The sequence below is a fragment of the Macaca thibetana genome, chromosome 6 (assembly GCF_024542745.1).
Source record: "Macaca thibetana thibetana isolate TM-01 chromosome 6, ASM2454274v1, whole genome shotgun sequence".
Lineage (NCBI taxonomy): Eukaryota > Metazoa > Chordata > Mammalia > Primates > Cercopithecidae > Macaca > Macaca thibetana.
The window spans coordinates 19,571,764-19,598,328 of NC_065583.1; the positions used below are offsets into that span (position 1 = coordinate 19,571,764).

At 34.8% G+C, this 26,565-nt stretch overlaps 1 protein-coding gene across 2 annotated transcripts in view; it reads right to left on the bottom strand.

Moving 5' to 3' along the window:
• Positions 1-25,064, bottom strand: part of GABRG2 (gamma-aminobutyric acid type A receptor subunit gamma2) — a 90,436-nt gene extending 65,372 nt beyond the window's left edge. For both annotated transcript variants that reach the window (XM_050792956.1, XM_050792955.1), the window contains exon 1: positions 24,274-25,064. In XM_050792956.1, the coding sequence (XP_050648913.1) occupies positions 24,274-24,380 (107 nt within the window). In that variant the 5' untranslated portion in view covers positions 24,381-25,064. The remainder of the gene's footprint in view (positions 1-24,273) is intronic.
• Positions 25,065-26,565: the final 1,501 nt, after the last annotated feature.

The following is a 26,565-nucleotide window of genomic DNA, read 5'->3' on the forward strand; positions in this document are numbered from 1 at the left end:
TTCACACAGTGCCCATAGTGGGTATAATGGGCTGGGCAATGCTTCCGTCAGCTCTCAGAGAGAAAAGCCTCCATGCAAGCAGAGGCCAGTGTGCTGCTAGAAAAAAAAAAAAAAAATCCCTCTTGGGCCTCAATTCATCATTTCTCCAGAGCACTGCTGAACTCTGCCTAATAAAACTTTAATCCTCTGACCCAAATCTTCCTGGTTTAGGGAAAGAAAAAAAAAAAAAAGTAATTTTCAAATCCCTCCAATAACTCTTGAGAAAAGAATATGGTTGGTTCGTCAGATACCATAATAGAATTTATTACAGTTTAAATTGTTCATGCAAAACTGCCTTTTCAAAAAATCTATCTCATTCTCTCTCTCTCTCTCTCCTCTCTCTCTCTGTCTCTCTCTCTCAGGTCTATAAGACACATGCACCCTATTAATTTTTCTTCAAGAAAAGGGGATATGTACTAAATTGTTTGATGTGTTTGTTTATGACACCTCCCATGCCAACAAATAAATGAGTCAAGTATAATGGTATTGTGTTACCGTCATTACTACTATCTGGCAGACCAGGAGGGAAAATACGTAAAGTGAAAAGATAAGGGATACTTTTTTAGAAGTAAGACTACTTCCAGAATTGCTCCAACAATTCCCTCAGAGTCATCACCTAGTTTTGTTCACACTTCAGGATGTCTACTTAGCCATCGAGAGGTAAAATAGAGTACTTAAGAGTATATATTTGGGAATCAGGAAATGCTAGTTCTGCTTTCTGGATTCTTGTCTTGCCTGACACTTACTGTTAATGACTTTGGGGAAGTTATTTAACCTTGCTAAGCCTCAAAGTTTTCATCTTTAAAATAGGTTTAATATTCGTTTTCATATTACATTCTTGTGTAAGGTTAAGACAATGCTTAAGTGCTTAGCACAGTGCCTGACACACAGTACTGAAAATAAGTCCATGACAATTACTATATTATTAATGAATCAGTAGCATAATTCATTAATAATGGAACAAATATTATTATAAACATTATATTAATCATTTTATAAAGTGACCACTGATAGATTTATAACACCAGCTCCAAACATGTGCCAAAACCCTACATCTACATATGCTGCTTCAAGACTTTTAATACAATATGGGTTGAGGAGAACTAAAAGAAAAGTTTGTCAGGAAGAAAAATAATGGTGTCTATATTATAAATAAATAAAGTTATTCTTTTCCACAGTTTTTCCAGCTGAGGTCTAAATTAAAGGAGCTGATGCATAATCTGGGATTGTTTCCAGATTTGTCTTTAAGAAAGGAACTTCTTTTATTAAAGTTATGCTTTTTCTTTCTCTAGAGTGCTTTGGACATAAAAACCTCTGCATTCACAGGTAGGCTATCTAGGAATAATGAAGTCTTACCATCAGATGAGACATTCTGTGGAATTGTAGGCTCCATAAGAATGTCTGGGCAGAAACAGATTGATAATGATTTGAGGAATTCACTCAACAGTTGAGTGGGTAGAGAGCAAACATATTTGAACTTCTGGCTAAAGGTACTTACCTACATGGAACGGCCTTTAGAAGTTATTACTCCTCCTGGTACCACATAATTAAAAATATATTCTTACAGACTAAAATAACTGAAATTAAACTTATCCTTCAATTAGCTAACCATAATAAAAACATTTTTGTCATCTGAGTGATAGTTTCTGAGTGATAGTGTCAGAAAAGAATGTGAAGTTTTCATCTTTGAAAACATTCAGAAAAATGGTTAGAAAATCACCTTATTGAGAGCCTGGGGCCACAGCAGCAACATCGCCTGGGAGCTTGCCAGAAATGCAGAGCTTTGGGACCCACTCAGACCCTGGAATCAGAATTGCTATTTGAACAAGTTTCACAAATGATTCATATGCATATTAATATTTGAGGATCTCAGTTATAGAGTGGTTGTATCAGGGGCACATATTCCTGGCTCTGTGTGTATGTGTATGTGTATGAGTATGTGTACGTGTATATGTACTTGTATGTGTACGTGTATGTGTATGTGTTGGGGTGGGATTTTTTAAAATAAAAATTCTCAGATTCCTGCTTTAGATCTAAATCTGAATCTCCATGTTGTATATTAGATTATTCATTTTTATTCTCATCATTACAGTTTTATGCATAATTTGAATTTAGGCATGATTACAAACATGAATTCATACTTGTAATTAGAAGTAAAAATCAATCCTATTTAGAAGAACAAAAGTGGCTTATAAAACACAACAAATACTGCATGCAGATTGTTCAACGAGAGGTTGCTGACAATTTAACAAGATTCTAGACATTTTAATTTTGGTACATATTCTGGATGTTTGCCATTGTGAAGATTAGTCATGCAGTTTCTGGAATTTTAAATTTCCACCTAGGTATTTCAGATTTCTATATATTTAATAAAGCTCTCAGTTTATGGGTAGAGGAGGAAAATCTAGTCATTGCCCAGGATAGTAGAACAGCAAATATTTGGATGAGAAATAAAGGCATTTGTCTGCTTGTTCAGATGTCTTTAAATCTATTGGTGTTTGACATAATAAAGACTGAATATATATTTATCCTTCTCTAACGCAGGTAAGTAGTTGAATTTTAAAAATTGATTATTTGTATTCTTAAACTATTTTTATATTTTTAGTGTTTCCTTCTTTCATAACGTTGGTTTCACTAATATTTGTTTGGTACAATTTTTGGTTTACTTTTTTATAAGTGCAATGAGTTCATATGCAAATTATTTTATAGGTCAAAATAAATCTCTCAAGACATACACACAGGAAAATGATACCTTTGACCTTTTCTAATAAAAATCCCCATGCATTGGATTTTCTGCTCCATTGTCACCTCTAAATTGTGAATATCCACTACTTATATCTCATAAATCTCTATTCCTTCCTTTACCACATGCACAGGGACTCATTGCTACTCCAGATTCCCATGAGACTGTAGATTCCACTGGGAAACCCATGCCCCAAAAGTATCATTAATACAGTAATCTCTTGTTCCCTACATCATCATGTTAACTGAGAGTTAACTGAGTTCTGAAAATCAGGCCAAACTCCAGAATCTTTGCATGTAACTGTCCTTTCTGCCTTCAACCTTTCCTTTGCTCCACTCCTCAATCTACTACTTAGCATGTTTCAATAAAAGCATCTAATCATAGAGACCATTTCTGACTATCTTATCTACATTTCTTGCCCACCCACCCATCATCTGTTCTACCAGGAGATTGTTTCATAGAATTTATCACAATGTGCATTTACTGACTTGTTTATTATCTGCCTTCATTACTAAACTATAAATTTCATGAGTGTATGCTCAATGAAGATTTTTGGAAATGATTTTTTTGCTCACCAGTTTTCCTCAGAGAAGTAATAGTATTAAAAATATTCGCTATGTTCTAGGTATAACCTTAATAAAGATTTCACATACATTATCTCACTTAATCCTCAAAACACTGATATTCTTGTAATTATTCCTGTTTTACAGATAAAGAAGCACTGTTACAATCACAATTGTCACTTTAGTTGGCCAAAACTAAACACTGAACCATTATTCTTCATGACTTTGAGAAAGAAATTAAGACCAAATAATCTACAGCTATACATTCATTAAACAATAAGATCATCCAAAATAAATGATTGTTCCAGTTCATTTTCCCTTAGGACAATACATTGGTTGATGCCTGAGTCCAATAAAAGACATGATGCCTTTAGCACAAAGTTAATAACTTTCAGATTTCATAAACTTGCCACTGCAGATACCAATGATTTGATCTCACCACACTGAGGAATAAAAGCAAAGCTTGCAATTTAACATAATGGATGTGATCACTTGCCTCATTTAAACTCTTTCCTCTGCTTGGAAAGCAATGCATATAACAGAGACAAGACACACATATAAGCTAGTTCAGTTTAAAGGATGTCCTTCAGCCACTGCAAAAGGTGGAGTTTGGTAAACAGTGTAGGAACAGGCAGAGTAGGTGAGTGTACATCCTCAGAAGGCAAAGGGAACTCAGTACATGATCGTGGTAAGGGGGACTCCACGCGGTACTATCCGGGAGGACTGGCTACTCTTTAGAGACATAGTGGTGTTCAATGGACAGGGCTATTGGGGTGCTAGTTGCTTCTTCATATAGGTCTTTCAATGGCCTGTGGGATTTTATTCCTCCCAGTGAGGACATGCAAATTCCCTGTACAAAACCTATTCAGAGGGTGTTCTATGCACAAGTGGGTACACGTGAGTGTGTACATGCAAAGAGGGTAGAATTAGGGCAGGAAAGTAAACCATTCGGCTAACAAATTGTCCTACTTAAAATGTCTTTCTCACCTCACATCCTGTTTAATTTTTTTGATATTAGGCTAACAGCTGTTGGTGTGTTTGGCTGAATCAATTATCAGACACTTAGTTTGCAATATACAAAATGCAAATTGTTTACTTTATTAACAGCCACAAATGATGCATATCAAATAAATGTCTGTGGGATTTTATTAGCTAAGATGAATTTGATTGTAAGTATCACAGCATTCAAACTAAATTGGGAGACACTAACAGGTATAATTTTAAATCCTAAGGTAAGATGAGCTTCTGGGAGTTTTGACTCAGTTCCTTAACTATGTATTCAAAACCTTAGATTTTTTTTCTATCTCTCTCTTCTATCCTCCATGGTGTCAACTTCAACCCAAAGAAGGATCTATGTGGTCACAGGATTCTGGCAACAACTTTTCACCTCTATGCTTCTTTGTACGTATCCACAAAAACAGAGAGAGAGACTTTTCCAAAAGCTCTCTCTAAAAGAGGGAAAGAGTCACTTTTCTAAAAGCCCTCCCAAAAGCCCACTGTTTTTTAATATCACTAGCCTAAATGAGATCAGACACATTACACTGATATCAGTGGCTAGAGAATGAGAAAATGATAAATATTTAACCTTCATTATATAAATCTACCACTAGCATAAAATATGAAAACAGCTTCCCCAAAAGCACATGAGTTTCACAGATACCAAATTAAAACTGTGATAGTTCAGAAGGTGAGGAGGAAAAATGTGGAGAGGCAGTGACTACACTCGTTGTGGAGAGTAGAACAGAAATAAATAATCAATGTCAGGTTACATTCTGAAATTATCATTATCGTTTATTTTCTATGGATTACACCTCCCTATCATAGTTTACTGTTTTTATTCTTTGCTTCAACCCTTCTTAAATAAAAGGGAAAAGATGTAGAGTAAATAGGACTCTATACCGCTAAAGGGAAAATATTTTGGCATTATCTGCTAATAATGAACATTTTGTGGATTCTATAACCCAGAAATTTAATCTCTTGATTATTTCCAAAAGAAAATGCATTAACACATCTGCTTAAAGACATGTACAAGAAAATACACAGTTGCATTATTTGTCACATACGGGAAAAAATAGAACTCAAATCAACAGTAAAATTGATAAATAAAATAAGGCTTGTACACATAATGAAATATTGTACAACAGTTCAAATTTGTGAAACATTGCTACATGCAGCAAAATAAATTTGAAAAATGAAAATCTGAGCAAAAGATGTCTGGACATTTATATACACGGACAAATATGCAATACTTCTGTTACATAAAATTTAATGACAAGAAAAATTACCGGTAGTGCTCAAAGTCAGGACAGCCGTTATTTGAGGTAAGAGAAATAGGACAGAAATTAGGAAGCAAAGAAGACGTTTTCTGGGGCATTGGCAATATTTTATTCTCAGACATAGTTGGTAACTACATGGGTTTTTATTTCAGTGTTTGATAATGCATTGAGTTATATTTTAATCTTCCATGCTTTTTATACATTAATACTTCTTAAGAAAACAAACTAATCAAGTTTAGCTATGAAGGTTAAAAGCAGAGCATTAAGCACCTAAGGACAAGAACTGCTTCTGTCTTCAAAGGTGTTGTTTTCTAAAACTTTTTAAGTGTCTGGCCTTTGGCAAGGCACCCAATGAATAGTTTTCGAAACATGAGTATTCATTTTTTAAAAGAAGATTCAGTATTTGTGGAAATCAACTTAGTAAGTAGCTCACTCTCTTTATATATGTGCCCATGTAACAATTAGAGTTAATACTAAAAGGAGCTGCCTATATAAATCGCTATTGTGTGGTTGCCCTATTGCTCTCTTCATCAAGTGCTGATGATTCTCTGCACGGGAAAACTCGAATGACATATGTTTAAAACATTTTTTAAACTGTAATGAAACAAAGCATGCACGAGTATGTTTATTGCAGCACTATTCACAATGGCAAAGACATGGAATCAACCTAAATGTCCATCAGCGATAGACTGGATAAAAAAAAATGTGGTACATCTACACCATGGAAGAGTATGCAGCCATAAAAAAACAATGAGATCATGTCCTTCGCAGGGACCTGAATGGAGCTGTAGGCCATGATCCTTATGAAACTAACACGGGAACAGAAAAGCAAATACCGCATATTCTTACTTATAAGTGGGAGCTAAACAATGAGGACACATGAACAAATAGAGAGGAGCAACACGCACGGGGGCCTCTGAGTGTGAAGGCTAGGAGGAAGGAGAGGATCAGGAAAAATAACTGATGGGCACTAGGCTTAATACCTGCGTGATGAAATAATCTGTACAACAAACCCCCATAACACAAGTTTACCTATGTAAGAAACCTGCATTTGTACCTACCGCTGAACTCAAAATAAAAGTTTTTTAAAAAGTAAAAAAAAAAAGAAAAGAAAAGAAAAAAAAGTATTAAAAAAAAAGAAACAAAGCCAAAGTTAACACAAGAACAAATCCTAAAGTCACGTCAACTGTCCATGGCTGCTGGGTAGGACAGAAAGAAAAATGTGCATGCTAAATTGTGGTTAGAAAGAAATGTAGACAAATGATTATTAAACTGGAATATTTCTCATTTATCTCTTTATAAAGCATTCAGTAGAATTATTTACAACACGTTAAAAATAGTATTTTCACTTTCTCATTCGTGTATACCTTGCTACAAAATAAAAGCTACGATGACTTTGTTCTACTTAATATATGTACAAGGAAGCTCACAGTTGCATTGTCACATACAGAAATAAATAACACTCAAATCAGCAGTAAAATGGGTAAATAAAATATGGCACGTACATATAATGAAATACTGTACAACAATGCAAATTTGTGAAATATCGCTACATACAAAAATATTGACAGCCTCATAATCTGCATGACCTTGGGAAAACTGGGACAGCTTTTCTTGCACACTACACACTAACGTGGAAGATTTTAAAGGCAGTAACCTGAAGTGGGTTCATAAATATGTTGGTCTATGCAGCAATTTTTTATCAGATGGTAGAACTTACACACTATACTTGTCTTGTTATTGGACTATAATGATAACATGGTGACAAAGTCAATGTAATAAAGAAGGCTTCCACTCCTTCACTCCAGAAACACACATAGATTGCATTTCTTGCCATGTTCTATGAAAATCCAAGACCAATTTTAATCAGAGAAGATATGCAAACCATAAAAGAGAAGGACGTAATTATTTACCCTCAGGAAATATATCAAGCAAGAAATACTTTGTATTTCTTCATTTATATGATGACTAATACATTATAAATATGCAAGATGCGGCAAATACTGAATTTTCAAAATAAGACATAGGTTAGTCATTCTTAACCCTGGCTGTGTGTTAATATTAAGTGGAGGGTTTAAAGAAATGCCAGTGCTGAACTCCTACCTCTTATACTGATTTAATTGGTCTCCATGAGACCAAGACTTTGGTATTCAACTAATTCTAAGGTGCAGCCGTAATTAAGAGCTACTGCAAGATAGTGTGACAGAACAACCTGGACTTTCTTTTCTTAGAGTAAATAATTACTTTGGTAACTGCTTTAGGTAAGCCAGATGTCACTTGCTATATTGCTTCATGGTAAACCGAAAATTCAAAATAGCATCATCCTCAATATTTTTGGGCTATTAAGATAGCCCTGTATTAGCATTTCCTAAAGCTTGGGACACCTGCTGTAGTACACAGACAATTTTAATTAAGTGTCACATAGGTATGGTATTAAAAGATATTGAAACATATAATTAGAAAGTTTTTCCCTTTTACATTTTCTTTCAGCATATCTAATTATATTGAGGGCAAAGTCTCGGTTTATTTCTAATTTATCTTTAGCCACTCTTTTCAATTTGCTAATCTGCCTTCTAAAGAGAGCAACAGCAAGCTTGGGATATCTGGGAGACCAAATACATAATTAAAATTTGATAACATTGTTCTAGTATCATTGAATTTACTTTGCTGTTGTTTCTAATATGAAAAGTGACACTGATTTCCAGTTTGTATTGTTTTATTAAATGCATTAAATAAAATAATCTTACTAAAAACTACTTTGTTTTATGAAAAAAGTTCAGTCATAAATGATCGTGTATTACTTAGATGTGGCAGAAAACATTGAATTTGGGAAACAGTGACTTACAGATTTAGATTTCTTGATCCTTCACTAAACGGCTTATATTTGAGACTCTTTTTTGAAAACAGTTGCAGATGGAAAGAAGTACAAAGTATAATGCTGATATCAAAACACTCCTTATCTATTTAAGGAGACAAATACCTGAACAGCTAGAAAAACAACAACGCTTAAATAACAATGCAAGACAATACCAAAAAACGTTCTCACATTGTAGAACACGACTTAACTCTGTCTGTCAGCACCTCCAACTTGACATTGAGGTTATTTCTATCAATGGTTTTTTCGCATTCACTTTCGAATCTCAATTTATGTGGGTAAGAAGAAAATTTTCTTCTAGAATACAAAATATTTTGAGGAACTGATAAAACTTTTGATTCTTCCTCTAGCAAAAATGTTCATATATATAAACATGAATAATTTTTTAAATATTTGCAAGGAGTCCACAGGTGGATAGGAGATTTTCTGTGCACTTTCACGTGACACATGAACAAAAGATTAAACTGTCTCAGATTTAGAATCATTTAAAGGTCACTGAGAACAAGTGTATGAAAATGAAGGCTGTTTCCATATTTAGGCAGATATTCAAATGTGTCAAATGTATTTGAAAATTCATATTGTTCTATGGTGACAGGAAATGAAATATTCCAATTTTATTTTCATGTTTAGATGTTTGAAATGATAGAGCAAAATTTTTCAGATAGTTGATTAAATTTTCATTTTCATACACTAGTTTTAACAACACATGTGCATACATCTGAATGACCATAATTCTGGAAATTTTTCTTATTCATCTTTCTTATACTTTTCTGTTTGTTTCTTTCTTTTCTAAAATTGTGCTAAAACTTTATTTTCAGATTCAAGGTAAACAAATACCAAAACTGTCCTCGTGGTCAGGGCCAATTCTAGAAGACTACTACTAAGTTTTCATTGACTCTTTATAGATAAAATATTTTCTCAAAATCAAGGTTTTATTGTTCACTTTAAAAGTTAATCAAGTCATTTCTTACCCTTATCTTTTAGTCTTGTTGTTAGTACTGTTCTTGTTCCTCTTTCCTCCTACTCTCGTTATATAAATAGCTTATTTTTATCTCTATATAATATGAATTTACATAACTAGGAATTATGAATACTCCAGATTATAGAAATTTGTGTTCATTCACTCGTTTGTGTTTATTCACAGACATCTCTTATGAGCTAAGCACTATTCTTAGCACTTAGAATTATTACTTTTTTTAAAAGTTCCATATTCAGAGTGAACAAATTAGTTCTTCATGAACCCATTTTGGAAAGTCCAAAATTACATTTGTTCCTGGAATTCTGGAACAATACAAAAAAATCCCCAATGAAATTTGAAAACATCCTAACTTCACCCCAATTTTAAGCATGTGTTAAGTCAGAAAGGTTTATATAATAGAAGAGGGCTGTTTGTGTAATTTACAGATTTACAAGTTTAAATCTTTTAACACACAATAAGGCTAAAAGCCTTAAATTATTATGAATTCATATTAGAAAATGAGAGTGCCTTAATGAAATAACACGATAAGTTACCGTCTTTGCTGGCAGTATATTACCATCTTTTACACACGGCTGCAACACTAATGTGCATTTTGTAAAATTAGGCTTTTATAGAATCCATACTTCTTCCCCCATCTTCCCTATTATTACTTTCTCTAGTCTTTCTAACATCATCGGGTACATAATCACCAGTAGTATCAAAGCAGAACACATAACCATTGAAAAGTTCATAATTAATTCAATCAAGAATGTACTCTCAAGGAAAAAAAAAAAACTCCATTTTGTCTAGAAAACTGAACGTGATCATTTTTATGTAAGCGTTTCTGGAAAAAAAAAACTTAGCTAGACAGTCACTGTGTTTTAAAATCTGGTATTCTGTAAGATAAGTTTTTAATTATCCCATGTAAATATTTAGGAGTGGAATTACTGTGTAATATATTAAGTGTGTGTTTAACCTTATAAGAAATTTCAAAACTGTTTTCCTGAGTAGCTATACCATTTTCATTCACACTAGCTATGTAGTTCGAGTTGCTTGACATCCTCACCACACTTGGTCTTGCCAGAGTGGTTTTTATTTTGCCCATTCTAATAGATGTGTGGTGATATCATATTATGATTTTAATTTGCATTTGTCTAACAGGTAAAGGCGAATGATGTTGAACCTCTTTTCTTGTGCTTATTTGACACCTCGACAACTTAGATGAATCTCAAAAGTATTATGCTAAATGAACTGTACGTGTCTCTAATTATACTCTTGAAAGAAAAATCTTCAATGATGAATAACAGATCAGTTTCAAGGAGTAAAGGATTTGTTGTTGTTGTTGTTGTTTGCTTTTGTTTTGTTCTTGTGAGTACCATAAGTACCACTCAAACCAAGAATACTGATTGGATGATGCTTATGGTACTTGAGAGAACTAATATATGTGTTAAAATGTATGTAAGTATACACTAAGAGGTCAATTATGCTGTATGATAACTTAAAAATACAATTATTATTCTGTAATCATCATTAAACTTTAAAAAATATTCTCTGCCATTAGATACTTGTGGAAATTTTCTAATAATAAAGTATGAGATAATTGGACTTAAAATTTTAAAAATTTTGTGGGGAGAAATAAAATTTCATTAATGAACTAGTACTCTGGTTTCTTATTAATTTTGTATACAATTTTTAATCTCTTACTATTTGCCTGGATTTATACACAGATTAAGTTCAATAACAAATTTTATGGATAGAAAATAAGTATACTTTTGTCAGTGGTCTCTATGAGAATCCCTTAAAATTTTAAACATTCAATTAATGTCCAAATCATAATAATTAACTTGGAATTTAGCAATAGTCTTTGCCATTTATTAGACGCAAAGTATTTAGCTCTATAAAAACAAACCTATTTACACATTTACACACATTAGTTAAATATAATGCAATAATTTCATTACAATGCCATAAAATAAGTATGTTTTAAATCATTGACACAATAGTAAAATCAATAACTGGTTCTTGGTCTCGCTAAGATTTTGCAGTAGGATTTAGAACAACACGTTACATAACTCTGATGAAGCTAAAAGTCAGTGCTTGAGTTAATTGTCAAGCAACTGAAAACTGGTAGGTAAATTGCAACCCTCACCATTCCCCAGATTATATAGGTACACTTTTCCCTAAGAATGAAACTGTTGGTATTAGTATATGGAGTCTTACACCAATCCAAACTCCTTCCCTAGAATACAATTCAAATTACTTACCATGGTTTTGAGACCATACATTAAGAAATAGTTTTCTGCCTCCCAAGTTCTTCCCCCTGACTGTTTCATTCTCAATCTATCTTCCAGCCACCTGGACCTTCTTTTCATACTTAAATTACACCAAGCGCTTATTTCTTTGGGGATTCTTGTACCTGCTGTTACTTATGATGATAATGGTCTTCCCTTCAATCTTTTCATTGCTGGGTGCCTTTCCTCCTCTCATAGTCTCAACTTCTTATCCATTATTCATAATTGCCTTTCCTGGCCAGTATATGCAAAGTAAAATTTCCTGGATTATCTTCATCACACCGCACTTGTTATTTCCTCAATGCTATCACAATTTGAAGTTTATTTAATTTGTTTGTTTACTGTCTGCTTTCCCCCAGACAGCAAGGTCTATTTCCTAGTACAGTGCCATGCAAGTATTAGAAACTCAATAAACATTTATTGAAGACAGGAAGGCAGGAAGCAGGCAGGAAGGAATTTGTCCACCTTGCATTTATATTCATTCTGCATTTAACACATTACCTCAGAGCTCAACAGGGGCCAAATGGTATCTTATGTTAGCTTATTTCAGGGGAAAAATGAACAGAATCATGTGGGTTTATTGGTTTAAAACTGCAAAAATTAGCCAGACATGGTGGTGCACCCCTGTAATCTCAGCTACTCAGGAGGCTGAGGGGGGAGAATTGCTTGAACCTGGGAGGTGGAGGCTGCAGTGAGCTATCGCACCACTGCACTCCAGCCTGGGCGACAGAGTGAGACCCTGTCTCAATAAAAATAAGTAAATAAAACAAAAATAAATAATGTTTGAGTATAAGATGTATATCTGGGTACACAATTACCTTATATCAGAATCGATAAGTGAAGTAAATCAATATATAGGTATGACATCGTCTATAAGTAAATTTATAAAAGCAGTGTTATATATTATTACATTATATATAATATATTATATTTTTAAAACTATGTCCTTCTTCTAGAATATAGGCTTTACAAGAGCAAGGATTCTGTTTGCCTTGTTCAGCACCATATCTTCAGCAGCTGGCACGGTACTAGCAACATAGTGGGTAGGAATTAATAAAACGTGATTAACAAAATAACTAGTAATCCAGGAGGGTATAGTGTGGGTTACCTGAATCAGAGTATACAACTACAAACTCTAATTTTGTGCTTTATGCGCATTTGCACTTTTCTGATATATTTTATTAAAACTTAAACAACTGTTAAGAATCTGCTTGGTACATCACATACAACCTGAAGTAAAGGAGACTAAAATTGAATCAAGAAATCTCTCCATCCTCATATGACTTTCTAGAATTTACTGTGATGCTTGGTCATCAGAGAAATTGAGCTGCACATGCAAAGGGAAGTCGATCTCCCAAGAGGACTTCCATCATGGACCATGGAAACTGTGTAAATGGCCTGTTGAGCCCAAGAGTACCTGGAAAATTACAATCAACTGTAATAGATGTTTTGAGGAGTATGTGAGTACTCATATATTTTTGTTTTTATGACACTGAGTTCATATTATTTGCATTTTTAAAATTATTAATTATGTAATATTAATGCATTTAATTTAAACAAATTTAATAAATTTAATGATTAATATATAAAATATTTTTTATGAGGTGACATGCAATGTGACTGAAAGGTTGTAGATTTTTGTTTGTCTAGACAAAGTCACTTTTATTATTTCAGGCTTTAAAATACAATAATTCGCTTAGCTAAATATCGTTCCATGTATGACCTCACTTTCTAAACTTTAAATAGAAAATACCTATGACAAAATTACATCTCAAACACTGAGCCATCACTCTGATGAAAGTTCTGTATTGAAGAAAGATGACATGATTTTAAAAAATAGATAAGAGGTGGCCGGGCACGGTGGCTCACACCTCTAATCCCAGCATTTTGGGAAGCCGAGGTGGGCGGATCATGAGGTCAGGAGATCGAGACCATCCTGGCTAACATGGCGAAACCCCTTCTCTACTAAAAATATAAAAAATTAGCTGGGCGTGGTGACAGGCGCCTGTAGTCCCAGCTACTCCGGAGGCTGAGGCGGGAGAATGGCGTGAACCCGGGAGGCGGAGCTTGCAGTGAGCCGAGATTCCACCACTGCACTCCAGCCTGGGCGACAGAGCGAGACTCCGTCTCAAAAAATAAAATTAATTAATTAATTAAAAAAAATAAATAAATAAATTAAAAAAAAAACACACACACACACACACACACACACACACACACACACACACACACACACATATGGTAAGCTGCTCTGAAAGCAACGCCTGTGAAAGGTGATAGGAAAATAAGCCCAGTGTTTAAAGGGATCTGATTAAGTTTAATGTGGCATAACACTATTTGTGAGGATACAATGAGAAGAGCAATTTGCAACCCAGAAGAAGGCCCTCACCAGAACCCAGCCATGCTGGCATCCTGATCTCAGACTTCCAGTCTCCAGAACTGAGAAACGCATATCTGTTGTTTATAGGCCATGTAATCTACGGTGTTTTGTTTTAGTAGCAGAAGCAGACTAAGGAATCAACTTCATGTAGATCCCTCCCATTATGCATCAGGATAGGTCTGTATCATCAACAGTATATGACAGAAGCAATGGTGTATAATTTTTGACACTTTATTGTAAAGACCATGGCTTTCATCTTGAAAACCCTCTCTCCCACTCCTTTCCTCCCTCCTTCTTTCTCCCCCAATCCATTCTGTCTCCTCTTTCCAACTCTCCAACACCATGTAGAGCTCATAAGACAAGAAACTGGAACTTCCTTTTAATAGCCACATTGGAGTGAGCCTGAAAATTGATTTTCTAGCACCTTAAGACGGCCAGGACCCTGTTCAACAACTTGACTGCAATCTTATGAGAGATCCTAAGGATTCCTGCTCCTCAAACACTGCAAAATAAGAAGTATTTCTTATTTTCAATTGCTAACTTTTGAATAACTGGTGATGTAGAGTTAGGTAACTAATGCAAAGACAGATGATATGTAAGGTTGCAATGACTTAAAGTAACTTAAACTGTCATACACTGAAATAGTGTTTTGCTAAATTTCTTACAATAAAATACATCCATGCTACGTCCTAGACATTTCATCAAGAGTAATAACAGATGCCTTCAGCATCACTTGTGCAATAACATCCATGACAGTTTGTTTTCAATTAGCTTCAGACTAGAAGCATCAAGGGGATACTGGGTAAATGTACTGTAATTCATACCATGGAATTCATAATAATGAAAAACAACTCATGATATGTGCAAAAGTATTATATCTCAAAAATATTATGTTGAGCAAAAGAAGCTGGGCACAAAAAAGTAAGCATATTGTTAATTGCATTATTATGAAGTTGTGCAACAGAAAAATATAATCTATGATTAAAGAAATCGGAAAAGAGGCTACCAGGGGCAAGCACGGATTGGAGAGAGGAAGAATGATGACTATTAAAGAAGCACAATAAAACATGCGATGTGATAGAAAAATCACACAGACACACACATTCTCACACACACAAACACACACACACACAGGGGTGGTGGTTATAATGCTGCATACATTTGGAAAAAAACTTCATATAACTGTATATTAAATTCTGAATAATTTATTGAGTCTATATTATGTCTTTATTTAAAAAAAATAGTTGTGGGGGAAAAGTCTATTATGTGGTGAGTGAATTGGAAGGTAGCAAAAACATATTCAGAAAGGTATTTTGGGCAGTGTTGAAGTAACCCAGGTGACAGATGATGTTGAATTTTGTTATATGATCAGATGTATGAGGCACAAAGAAAACTGAAAAGTTAGTCATGACCCTGAAGAGCAAAATGCCAGCTTAGATTGTTTCCTTCCTCATTACTCTCCAGATTCCACAACAACTGCTTCCACTTCATGCTGTCCAATATAAACTTGACCATCAAGAGTAACAACCTGAGTTTGCTCTGAATAATGAGTTGAATACATTTGCCTAGCAACTCAGTGATAATGTTTTACAATATCTTTGGGAAAATATCCTTCTTTCCATACAGTGACAAAATTATCTTCAGGAAGGAGTCTTGTATGACAGTACATCTTTTCTCATTTAAATAGAAGCTATTCCACACTGTTAGAGATATTATTAAGTTCAATGTTTAAATAGGCATTCTGAAAATTTAGGGACCTCTACCCAATTTGCTTATCTCATACAAGTCAAAGCAACAGACTGAAGAATTAGAAAAGTTGTACTTTAAAAAAATCCCTCTTCAACACTCCCACAAAGTTCAGAATTTAGCAGGGATGGGGGGACTACTTGTGCCTCCAGGGATATATCAGGGGATAAATAATGTTCTGTATTAATAACAAAACCAACAATAACAATAACAGTAGCAAAAATAATACCCAGTAAAGGTCACTTACTCTGTGCCCTTTAATATGTATTGTATCAATTCCTACTCAAAATAAACTTATGAAAAATTATTATCTTTCTTTTTATTTGAGACGGGATCTCACTCTGTCACGCAGGCTTGAGTATAGTGGTGCAAACGTGGCTCACTGCAGCCTTGAAATCCTGTGCTGAAGTGATCCTCCTGACTTAGCCTCCCAAGAAGCTAGGACCACAGGCATGTGCTACCATACCCAGATAATTTTTTTTTTCTTGAAATATGGTCTCACCATGTTGCCCAGGCCAGTTTGGAACTCCTGGGCACAAGCGATCCTCCTGCCTCAGCTTTCCAAATCTTCATTTTTTTATATATATGAAAAGATAGAGTGAAACTGGTTGACTGAGGGTCAACAAACTGAACCCTGATCAAGTGTGTCTCCATAGCTTATGCTATTAACAAGTATACTATGCTGTGGAAACTATTTTTTTGCTTATTTTCTTTTATTTTTTTTCTGACAGCCATATATGCTGACTTAGAGTGAGATACTGTAAAACAAGTTGAAAATATTTCCTTTTATTGAAAAGAATAAAAATTTGGGGGAAAATGAGTGCAATTTGTATTACTTAATTAAGCATACAATTATTGAACATCTGTTAGAGACTAGGCGTGCTATGAAAGGTGAGTTGTATCAATGGCATCTCTTCCTTTGTGGGTCCTAGCTTTTAGCTGAGAGAGTTAGAAAATTAAAAAGTAAAAACAATAAACCAATAAATAACGTAATTTTTTCTGATTAATTACTAAAGGCTATAAGTGAGTACTAAGGCAAAGTAAAGCAGAGAGGATTAGAGGACTTGGAAGTACAGGGTGGAGTGAAGTTTGCAATTTTACATTGAGTGGTAGGTGCAGGCTTTGTTGAGAAGGTGAGGTTTGAGCAAAAGCTTCCCAAAGGTGAGTTAATCAGTGGATATGTGAGAGAAACACATTGCACAGGGAACACAATATTGTACAAACTTTTCCCTATGTTATCATGACTAATTTTCCGATACTGAGAAAAGAAGAAGACAAACATCCTGTTCTCATTTAGTGTAGATGGTACACTGCTAAGAAGGAACAGAGCTTTCTATAAAAGACTAGTAAAACAGCCCTCGGTGCCTTTTCTTTCCCCGTCCTCGCAGCTACGTGTAGGAGTTTAAGGATTAAATGGCAGAGGAGTACTTGTGGAAGAAGGTTATTGGCTTAGGAGTAGAAGGAATTGTTCAATTTCTTATCTCCTACCATAGTGGGAGGTAGCTCCACTTCTGCCTACGGAAATCAGGTAATTCACTCATAAATGTCCACCGTCAAAAAAGACTAAGAGGCCAATTGTTATCTCTACAACAAACACAAAAACTTTTACAACCTCTTAGCATTCTCTAAACAAGTAGTTAGAAAATTCTTTAGGGAAATTTGGCCTGTATTCTCTATAATGCAAAAATCCCAGATTTGACTCAAATACAATTCATTTCATAAATTAATTAATAAATTATACATTTATTTCTCTTTTTATGTTTGGAGTTGCTTTCCTCAATTATGTATCTCAAGTGTGTTTTCAAAAGCAATTTATAAAAAGAACTGATAACCAACAAAAAAAGAACACGTGAAAGCATCAGCCATTTATTTTTTCCTTTCAAGATTTTAATGACATATTATATCCAGTTTGTTTTAGCTGTTTTACTGATATAAATATACAGTAAGTTCTGCTATTTCTTTAGGTGTATTTAAGCAAATACACACTGTATATTTGTCTTACTAGGTAGACTTTGGCTTTACAGCAACACTTGGGTTCATGGCAGGGTTTCAATTATAACAAAGGATCTTTGCTTTAAAACATCCCTTGTTTTCTCCACGATTATGTTATTTGGTACTTATGTGGTTTTCTTTATGAATGGGTGGAGAGTGTAGTATCAGTGCTACTTATTTAGCATTTACATGGTATTTTATCTATGCGGAGTTATACAATGATTTTTATAATAATATAGAATTATTACCATAGTTTGTGCTCTTATATCATAATACTGTAGGGATTAATATGATTTGAAGTTAAGTTTTATTTTTACCCTAAACCACTAATGTGTAACTTTAAAGGAGCTTTTTATTTCCTTTTTAAAAGGATATTTATTCTGTAGTATGGGGAACAAATGAATAGGAAATAACCCTCCCCAGTAACGCAAGTTAGAGAGGACTTTTACATTTCTAAACAACCAAAGTATTTCCTTACATTTAGAAAAAAAAAGCGGGGGGCGGGGGGTGACTATACTTGTTCAATGTGATGTATTGCGATATGAATTCAAGGAGGGGATCTTAATTCTGTTCTACAGCTAATGGTAAAGGATCCTTGAAGAAGCCCCTTAATCTCTCAATATCTCATTTTCTACAGTTGTCAGAAGAAAATATTATCTTTTTCATCTAACTCATGAGTCTACTGAGAGAATAAAACTGTGAATGTAAACATTCCTGTAAAAATGTAAAATCCCTATTACTTTCTAGAAATTAAAACTTCTTATTACCCTAGAAATTGAAATGTAAGAGCTTTTATGTTGTTACCACATAGTAACGTTAATTAACTGGTTGCTCGTATGATTGGGGTGATTCAAAATATGTCATCATTCAATACCTACATATTAAAATTATACATATCCATATATGAAGTTGTAATATTACTTCTACTTTAATATTGAGTATAGTTGCCTCAATTTTGTCTTCCACTTTTCTAAGAATTTGTGTAAGAAAACTGGAGGACAACATTGAGCAAGTTTCCTACAGATTTGCTCAATAGAAGGCAAAGTCTCCTCTTTAAAAATGGAATGACATGCTATAGTTAAGTTTCTGGATGTTCTGGATGAATAATTAAGTGCAGATTAAACTGTGCTTTACTTACGTGGACACAACCAATGAGGAAATATATATTCTAAACATAATTTTGGTTCAGCTGTAAATAATTCCATTTAATATGCTCTTAAATTAAGAAAAACTGAATTTTAGACTGTTACTAAGCATTTCTGTCTAGACCTTTCAATCAAAACAATGAAAATGTAATAATGATGTCATTATTGGAGATTGAGTATCTTAAACCATGTCTTTATATAGATTAGACATTTTGATTTATTCAGTGGACTAAATGGATGTAAAGTATCTGTTGTGGATTCTATCATCTGACGACAGAATGAGAGAATCATGAATATTAAAACTAGTAAATAACTTGTAGATAATCCAGTCCACCTGTTACACTTCTAGGAACACTATTGGTGGATTGAGACTCCAAACTGATTTAAAAAACACAGAAGATAATATTGACAGATCTAAAAAGCCAAGTTATTATGATTCATATGTATGCACATATATAAATATCATTATATATGTATACATGTTGACTTATATCCACATTCATACTTATTATATTATGTTGCTTCTAATTATCTATTGTGTTTAAGCAAGTTATTTAATGTCTATAATCTTGGTTTCCTAGTCTTTCAAATGTAGTTGATGATAAATACTTTATGGAGTCACAGTGAGGATTAAGTGTGTGTGTGTGTGTGTGCGCGCGCGCGTGTGTCTTATTTCATTCAATGTGTATGTATAATGTGACACAAGTGGAGCATAAAATTGATATTATCTTATGACTATTTGATTTCTGACTTTGAAGAGGTCACATAGGTGTCTAATACCCTGGCAGGAGAAAGATGCATTGCCTTCTGCATGACTACCTGAATAAAGTATCACATCTGGAATATTCATCTCAACTGAAATCCTGAATCTTTAAGCATTTAAATAGTGCTGACACCCGTAGTGGTCAAACCATCTCCAAACTACTCTGATTATAACTTTTAATTATAATTCAGTCTTCTATAATCAGTCAATTTGGCAGAAGTATTTGGAGAACAACAAGTATGTATAATTCCAGTAAAGCCTACTTGTACTTAAACTGAAAAGTCTGTCTTGGAATGGCTGGGAAATTGTAGTAGAGAGGTAGCCAGGACCCTAGTAGCATAATATTTATAGCAAAGAAATACAGTATCTAAAATTAGTCTTAACTTCCTTCCAATTTGAGTGGAAATCCTTGGCATGAAACAATTTTTTAAAGTATAGAACAGAGACCTCTATCATTAAAATATATATGCTTTAAATCAATTATTTTGAGGAAATTAGCTGCTCTAAATGAATCTAGGACATGAAACAGGCGTTTGTATAACTCATTATTTAAATTACAAGCCAATTTTCAACTTCTGCCTGCAATTCAGGTGTTTTGTTTAGAGAGTAGTGGGCAACTGGGTTCTGGGAAATACTGGGTGATGAGTATTTACTTTCTTTCTGTTCTTCTTTATTTTGTCTTTCAGGTTAATGGTGGCTTCAGGATAACCTTTCAAATTTGGAAGGTAGAATAACCCTACCCTTCAAATAGTCTACCCAGTCTACCTCAGGATAGACTATTTGAAATGTTTTGTCTACAAGTAAAGCAATTTAGGATGCTGAGGAAATAAATTTTTTTCTGGAGGATACCAGATGGAGCATTTAGAAAGATAAGGAATAAAAAGCTTGTCTGTAGAGATTAATTCTGTAAACAAATAAGGGTATATTGAAGAACCAAAATTTTTTTTCTACATGCTTAGTCTTAGCCTGTTAAAGAAATATGTAAAATAAAATTATAGAACAAAAACACTTTAGCAGCTCATAAGAAACATCATGGAAAGCATCTTAGTTTAGGCAACAGCTAAAAGTAGAAAATATGTATAAACCTTTAACTGCATTTTTTTAAAAAAAAATTCAGAATGAGCACTTTAAAGTTTGGATGGATCATCAAAAATTCAGTCCAATTTATTTCTGCTCAGTCTATCCTTGAAAAATAATTGTTTGTCACTCTAAGCATATTATAAAATCTTATTTTATTCTAATAAAATGAAAACACTTTATGTTTCACTTATTCTTGTTTACTCTAAATTATTTTTTATGTTTTCCTATATTTTTTCTTCCCTTTAGTGTATTTTTACTCTGACACGGAATAAAATTACACCAAAAAAGTTTATAAGAGTATAAGATTTGTTTTAAAATCTCTATTCACATATATGTGGTATATATATAGTTTTTCAATATAATCACATACACATTATATATGTTTTATTTTTTTTGGAACCAATATCTTCTCATAACTAATGTGGATGCGTTCTTTATACTATTCCTCATGCTTTATTATATGTATAAGTTTCTCAATGATTGACATACAAATAAAAGATTATTGATGTTAAATTGATTCATCCTGCCCAGCTGAATAATAAAGTATGAATTATCAAAACACTTTTAAATATTAAATATAGCAATAAATAAACTTTTGGAAATCAGCAAAGTATAGACCACTTTTCTTCAAAGTGAGATCTAGGGTACTTGTTGAAAATATTCCTGTTGAATATTCCTGTTCTCCACCCCAGACATAATGATTCAAAAGCATTCAGTGTATAGTGTAGGAATCTCCATTTTAGCAAGTTCCGCAGGTTATTTTTTATGACAGCACAAGATATGTGAATGTTTAAAAATTTTGAGTTTCAGAAATTAACTATTTCACTTATAAGAAGACATATTAGTTATTAATATTCTCACTTCGATGCTTTATTTATCTCCTTGTTTTACTTTTGTAAAGACACAGACTAACAAACTTTGTCATTTAATGAGGATGAAAACAATCTCTTGAGTTATATAAATAAAAAACCAATTATTTATTTTGATTTCTCTTTAACTTTCCAGGTGGTTCTGCTACTACTGTTTACCACAAAAGTATTATTTCATAAATACCATTTCCTATGGGCTCCTCGTGTCTCAAATATTTCCCAGTTATTTATTGTCCTTCCTTAGGATCAACTTTAGAGATCAAAGCTTCTATTTACCTCCAGTCCTACTAAACGATTCAAATGACTTTTTTTATGAGATTGCAGCAGACTGAAACTCGGATCACATTCTCTGCACCAAACAGCAATGACTCCATTCTCTGTCACTATGAGAGAATGCAAAGATTACCACTTTGGGGAGTTTCCATTACAGATAGCTCATGTTTTTAGAGCTCTTTTAAAAAACTCATCTAAGATAGTCTGGTACAAATTGAAAATTAGAACGTATCATCAAATTTACTTTTTATATGACATTGAAATGGAAAAGGTGGGGCTGTGGCAACAAGAAGACACCTGAAATAATATTTTATTATGAACTACAGTAAAGTTAAACATGTTTAGGTTAAAATAGGGTTACTGAAGATAAAATGCCTAATATTTTTAACTATTAAGTTAGACAATTGTTTACTAGGTTGGAGATGAGTCAAAAATAAAGACATCCCCTTGTGTCTTGTCTAGATTTTAATCCACAGGTTTCATTAATGATAGAAATAGAGGAAAGATATTTTCTATTAGTAAGTAACTATCTATTTTCTAATTTCTGAAACAAATTAACAGCTATCCACAACCTTAAGTATAAAAATGAGTTCAAATTTTGAATCGAAAATTTTTTTTTTCAGGATTTCACTAAATTATCTTACATATAAGACTGTTTCCAGTAAAAGGCCCTCTCCTATTCTGAGAAAACTACTGAAATCTTATAATCCTAGTGAAAATACATTCTATTTTTATAGTAAATAAGGAAAGTACAAAAAGTGCTGGAAGAGTTAAGCAGACCCTCTGTTTAGAAACTCTAAAGTGAGATTTCCTCTCTTTGTTTTGCTGGACTTCTTTATCATAAATCTATCTGTCTTACTACCCATCTTAGATAAGAGGGGGCCAGAGAAGTTGCCTAGTTTCAATCATTTTTTTTAAAAAACTAGTTTAACCTCCATCCCTTTCAGCTGCATTTGTTACAACTACCACGTAAGATTGTCATCTCACAAAAAAATGTTAGGGCACTGTCTTGATATAATTTCTACAGCTAGTTTTCGTTTGTTTCTTTCTTTACATTGGTAGGATATGAGAGGTATATTTATAGAACTTTATTTCAAAATGAAAGTATAGAAGAATGCAAGTAATGTAAATAGTGGACCTCTAACATGACTTTGGTCCTAGCTAGAAGGTTTGGAGAGTGGCGGAGGTACTTAGGTAGGTAGACCAGTAGCCAACTAAACTGCATGGATGGTTACTCCTCTAATACACTTAGCTCAAGGAAGTTCAAGTAAATTTAAATGCCAGGCACTTCAGAGCATATACATTCTCAGGGTTTTCAGGAGTCCAGTCTCCAGCCTGTCCTTTTTGTTTCTATTCAGTGCAATAAGGTTTTAAAGCATTAATGCATACTTCACGATTTTGGCATCACAATCACCTGGTTCAGCATATTTTCCAACACTGCAGCAAGGCCAACTCTTTTCCAGACACATATTCCCCTATGCAATAATTTAACTACATTCTCCACCCTATGCCCAATAGTCCTCTTCCCATATCAAGGAGGGAGTAGAGGTAATCAGATCAGGATCTCTATATTTCATTAGTGTCCCGTGGCTTCATTGGCCTTCTGTCTGATTTTATGGATGCCCTGAGTATATTTAGAGACGTTCTATCAGGTTAGACAAGCCTCTCTATCCCTTTGGCCCTAACCAGGACTGCTGTCCCTGGTGCTGAACCATGTTTGCACACGGGGAGTTGGCTGTTGGGTCAATGGGACTGGATGCAAAACCTGGCTGACTGACCTTAAGAATGCCAGGTGCAGAAGCAAGCGATGCCTTAGTACACAGGAACAGGGCCGCCCGCCGCCCCTCCCCCCAGCTCCCTCACACATATCTCTCCGGTGTGCGCCAGGACCCATTTGTAAATTTCTTCATCAGACCCCCACCCAAAACGCTTGCAACATGGCCTCAAATGCCGGCGTCTATCAGCACAGCCCACTCCGACATCAGACTGCAGTAATGTCAAAATGCTACTCCCCAAATATTTAGTCTTTATGAGGTTACCTTTTCCACTCTAAAACCAAACAAAAAATAAAATAAAATCCAATAAATGAATACATTAACGAAAGTGACCTTCCACTTTTCTTCCTCCAGTCCCCGCCCCATGTATTCACTCTCCCCTAAATTATAAAGCCTCCCATCCTAGAAGAGTGTTTTAAATCTGGGTGGTCTCCAGAGTTCCCCCTCCCCACACCTTCTCCCCACCTCTTCAGAACAAAACGACGCCAAAAAGGGCACATCTTACCCAGGGTAGAGCGACAGCAGGAGCAGAATCCACACCGTCATTTTCTGTGAAAATACAGGAGTCGAGTAGACTGAGCTTCCTGTGCTCCATATATTTGGCGAACTCATCGCTTTTTTTTTTTTTTTTTTTTTTTCCTCCTCTCGCCTCTTGCCTCTTGGTTGCAGAAGAATCCCTCCCCTTTGTATTATTCTTATGCTTATGATCTGGTGGTGGCTCCCCCCACCTGCCTCTAGTAGGTCCCGTTACTGGGGAGATGGATTGCTACCAGATTTGGGAATTAATATTCAGGGGGCAGAGATAAGATCAGCACAAACGCTTGCAGATACCATCAAAGCGTCACTCTGGCAGCGGCTTCCAAGTCTGGGGGAGTAATATCATCGAGGCAGGGGGAGGGTACAAGGAGAGACTCACACGGAGACAAATAAGGGAGAGGGAAAGACGCGCACACTCGTGTATACTCATGCCCCTCACACTTACGCGTTCTCCCCCGGGTCCATCTCTTTGGGGTTATTTGTTTGTTTTGATTTTTTTTTTCTTTTACAGGGGGCAGCGCCCTGTGCGTGTGTGTGTATTTAAAATAAATAGGAAAAAAATCACTAGCGACTCTGCGTGATTAACTGTCACGCAGATAAACTATGAGGTCAAAGTGGAAGTGATGCACGCTGCTGCAGCACGAATTAACACATGCGTGGTGTCTTTCCGAAGCTTTTTAACTCTTTACTGCACACACAAGCACGCAAAGACTGGCATTCATGGGGACAAGAGATGCTTTAGCAAGCCCAGAAACTACATCATCAATGACAGAAGGTTTGTGGTCGTCAGATCTGCCAAGAATCCTTATTTTAAACTCGTACAGTCTTAGAAATCATGGTTGCATTGTTAGAGCTGGGGGAGCAGACAGTGGGGGAGGTGTGAGTGTCTCAGTAAGTCATCCTGTAGGCAGACAGATTTGGTGAATTCAATTTGAATGAGAGAAGAAAACATTGATAGAATTAAAGGACATGGAGAAATTCTATGCTACTCAGAATTCATTCCTCCCTTGTCAGTTCTCCAACCCCAGCGAAAATGCACAGGCACAAAACTGCTTGAAGTTTGACAAATGTAATTGCACAGGGATAGCTGCTTGAGTAAAGATTACACACCACAAAATAGGAGAGCCGTTTTTTGAAGGAAGGGTGGGCAGAGGGGTATAATCAGGAGGTCATTTAACAATGCAAAGGGTTTTCTGTTTGTTATGTGGGGGTTGATTTTTTTGTTCTTCTTGGTAATAATCCTGAAAGTTTTTAGGTTGGATGAGTGGTATTAGCATGCTACTTTCTTGCCTAGAATGTTACTATAGATACTAATACATAGAAGATACCCCCTTTATACCAAACTAGTTCATCCACCACAGAGGAAATCCCTTTCATTAATCATGAAAAATAAAGTGGGGGAGTGTTTCATGGGTCTTTGAAGTCAAGATACCACCACAAAGGTATGCAGGAAGCAGTACTAGTGATGAGGACCAATCTTAGCCCTTTGTGGAAAGTGAAAAGGAGTTGTTTCAAAATAAGTGCCTTTTCTTCCAGGAATGGAATTTGAGTAAGGAGTCCAGGAGACATAGGAATAGAACATGAGAAAATCAGGTCCACGCTCCATCACTAACACTAAAGTATACCCAAGGAAAGCGGAAAGAATTACCAGTAGCTGTTGTCCAACACATGGGTTGAGGAGACGCATTCTGACAATGAAGCAAAAAAGGCCTGACAGACCCACCTGGAATCCCGCAAGGCTTTATAACTCTGCCTCAGGCAGAGTTATTCTTTTTTTTAATGATTTTTTATTATACTTTAAGTTCTAGGGTACATGTGCAGAATGTGCAGGTTTGTTACATATGTATACCTGTGCCATGTTAGTGTGCTGCACCCATTAACTCGTTCTTAAGGCATTTAGACAAAAATCCAATGAAAACCATATTCAAATGCAATTTTGACTTTTTTCCATTGTGACTAAAATATTGGCAGAGCAAACATAAATCCCCTTTTTATATAATCCTCCTGTTCTTTGCTGCACTGTGAAGGTATTTTTCCTTTCTTTAATTAATTTATTAATTTAGAGACAAGGTCTTGCTCTGTCACCCAGCCTGGAGTGCAGTGGGACAGTCATAGCTCACTGCAGCCTCAAACTCGTGGGCTGAAGCAATCCTCCTACTTCAACCCGCTAAGTACCTGGGACTATAGGACTATATCCATATGCCTGGCTAATGTCATGCCCCTTCTTATGTTCACAATTTTTCTTCCAAAGAGCCTAGTT